The sequence below is a fragment of the Cricetulus griseus genome (genome assembly GCF_003668045.3).
Source record: "Cricetulus griseus strain 17A/GY chromosome 1 unlocalized genomic scaffold, alternate assembly CriGri-PICRH-1.0 chr1_1, whole genome shotgun sequence".
Lineage (NCBI taxonomy): Eukaryota > Metazoa > Chordata > Mammalia > Rodentia > Cricetidae > Cricetulus > Cricetulus griseus.
Genome location: NW_023276807.1, coordinates 61,718,038 through 61,720,047, shown reverse-complemented (window position 1 = coordinate 61,720,047; position 2,010 = coordinate 61,718,038). Strand labels below are relative to the sequence as shown.

Here is a 2,010-nt window from a genome sequence, read left to right as displayed (position 1 = left end):
TATTTTGGTTTTGTCAGAAGGAATGAAATTTTTTGCAATAAATTATCACTGCAACTTCCTTTTAGAAAACCAGAATTTTCTATTAGATACTAGCTCAAACCTAAAATAAGAATTTTTTTAAACTAATAAGCATTTTTTTAAATAAAAAGGAAGAATCTGTCTCCTTCTTAGAACCTGTCCCCTAGTTTCTGAGGTCATAAGTATGAAGTATCTGAGTGTTTTTTTGGAGCATCAATTAAACTATTTTTTCATGGCCACAGGCAATCTGTAAAGCTCTACAAACATAGTGCATCAGTTCTATTAAGTTTGTAAGGGTTAAATCATTCTGCTTATCCTTTATACAAATGAAGTTCTTAACTATAACTCATGTTGTCATGGTCAGCAGTAATGCTGATGAAGTCCTTAGTACTCTTAACCTCCTTCTTCTGTAGTTACCAAACCATCTTTAGAACCACAAAGTAGCTATCAGTCACCTTTAGAGGAATGGTCAGTGATAGCCCAGTGTTGGCATAGGCTGTACTTTATTTACATATGTAAATGAAGATTTAGCTCCCCCAAATCTGGAAAATGTTTGGGCCTCAAATTAAAGAACTCCCATTGGAAAAAAAAATCCTCAAATACCTAACTAACTTCTTGGAAGGAACAGGGACTTTGTCATCAGAGATGTGGGTTTGAGTTTTGGCTCTGCCTTTTTCCATCTGTAGGAATTTGGCAAACTCCGTCTCGTCTCTGAAATGCTGTTTTCTTTCTGATAAGTGGGGGAAATAATACAAAGCTTTTGGTTATTGTGAGAACTCCATGAGCTCATGCTGAAATCGCTCAATAAATGTGATTTCCTTTCTTCTGACATCAATACTCAGAGGTGATGGGAATAACTAGGTATAGCTTCAACGTGGTAAGAGGGGTTTTCTTCCATGTTTCTGGTACCCTGCTAGGATGTATCCTACCCTGACTGCATAGAGTGTGAGCTACTGAACAGCTTATACTGGAGGTTTATAATGCAGTTCAACAGCACTCACTATAGTATGACCCAGGGCAATGCTTGACACATTTTCTATAAAGTAATTTAAGTTGCCTCCTTTTATTTTTAATATGGAGAGAAAATATAAGACTGTTGGCCAGGATGAAGCTTCCATTTTTTTCCTTCAAAGCTTTTCTCAAGGACATTAAACACTCTTCCTAATTACTTTTTATTGATTTTTTGACATTTCTGCTCAAAATTGACTGCTTATTTTAGGAAACAAAAGGATGCTAAGCTAAAATGGTGCATTTGGAAGTACAGAGTTCAATATTATGGTCATGCTTCTTACAGGCTGTTGCAGCTTAAAAGAAATCATATAAATGTCCTGCCATGTGCCTCTGGTATTTTCTCTTCATAAATAATATTTCCTTCCAATCTTTAACTAATTGTGAATCATTTTAGGACTTTGAAGTAGTCAACTTTAGGGAAAGATACTGTTTATCATTCTTAGTTGAGTAAAAAATAGTTTTAACTCAGTCTCTACTGAATAGAGATTAGAAATACAAATCAGGCATATTAACTCTGTTTTATATATTCTTTTCCCAATTATGTGGTCTTTTACTATTATTCACTCTCTGATTTATATAGTTAACATGTAGAGAAGCCTGATTAGATGACCCTTCCTTGTGATCTAACCAAAAGAAAGATGTCTTATGTCTGAGAACTGCCAGGTGTTTTTTTTTTGTTTGTTTTTGTAGGAATTGTTCACTTAACTTTATACAGAAGTCAAAACTTGGATTTGAGAGGATTGCCCATTTGAAGCTTGGTGGGGCACATCTCAAATCTCAGCACAGTGCTTGAGGGTCAAGGGAAACGGAGGCAGACAGACTTCAGTGATTTTCAGGCCAGTCAGAGCTACTTCGTGGGACACTGTCTCAACAACAGAAAGCAATACAAAGTTATTATGTGATATAAAATACTGCTGGGAAGTTAAAGAATATTATCTAGCCAACAAAAGGAGCCTGCCTACCACCAAATATCCCTGGAAA

At 35.7% G+C, this 2,010-nt stretch overlaps 1 protein-coding gene across 1 annotated transcript in view; it reads left to right on the top strand.

Annotated features, from left to right (window-relative positions):
- The first annotated feature begins 865 nt into the window (after window positions 1-865).
- Window positions 866-2,010, top strand: part of LOC118239690 (putative protein FAM90A16P/FAM90A17P) — a 4,034-nt gene continuing 2,889 nt past the window's right edge. Inside the window, exon 1 of the mRNA XM_035453009.1 lies at window positions 866-895. Within this exon, the coding sequence (XP_035308900.1) occupies window positions 866-895 (30 nt within the window). The remainder of the gene's footprint in view (window positions 896-2,010) is intronic.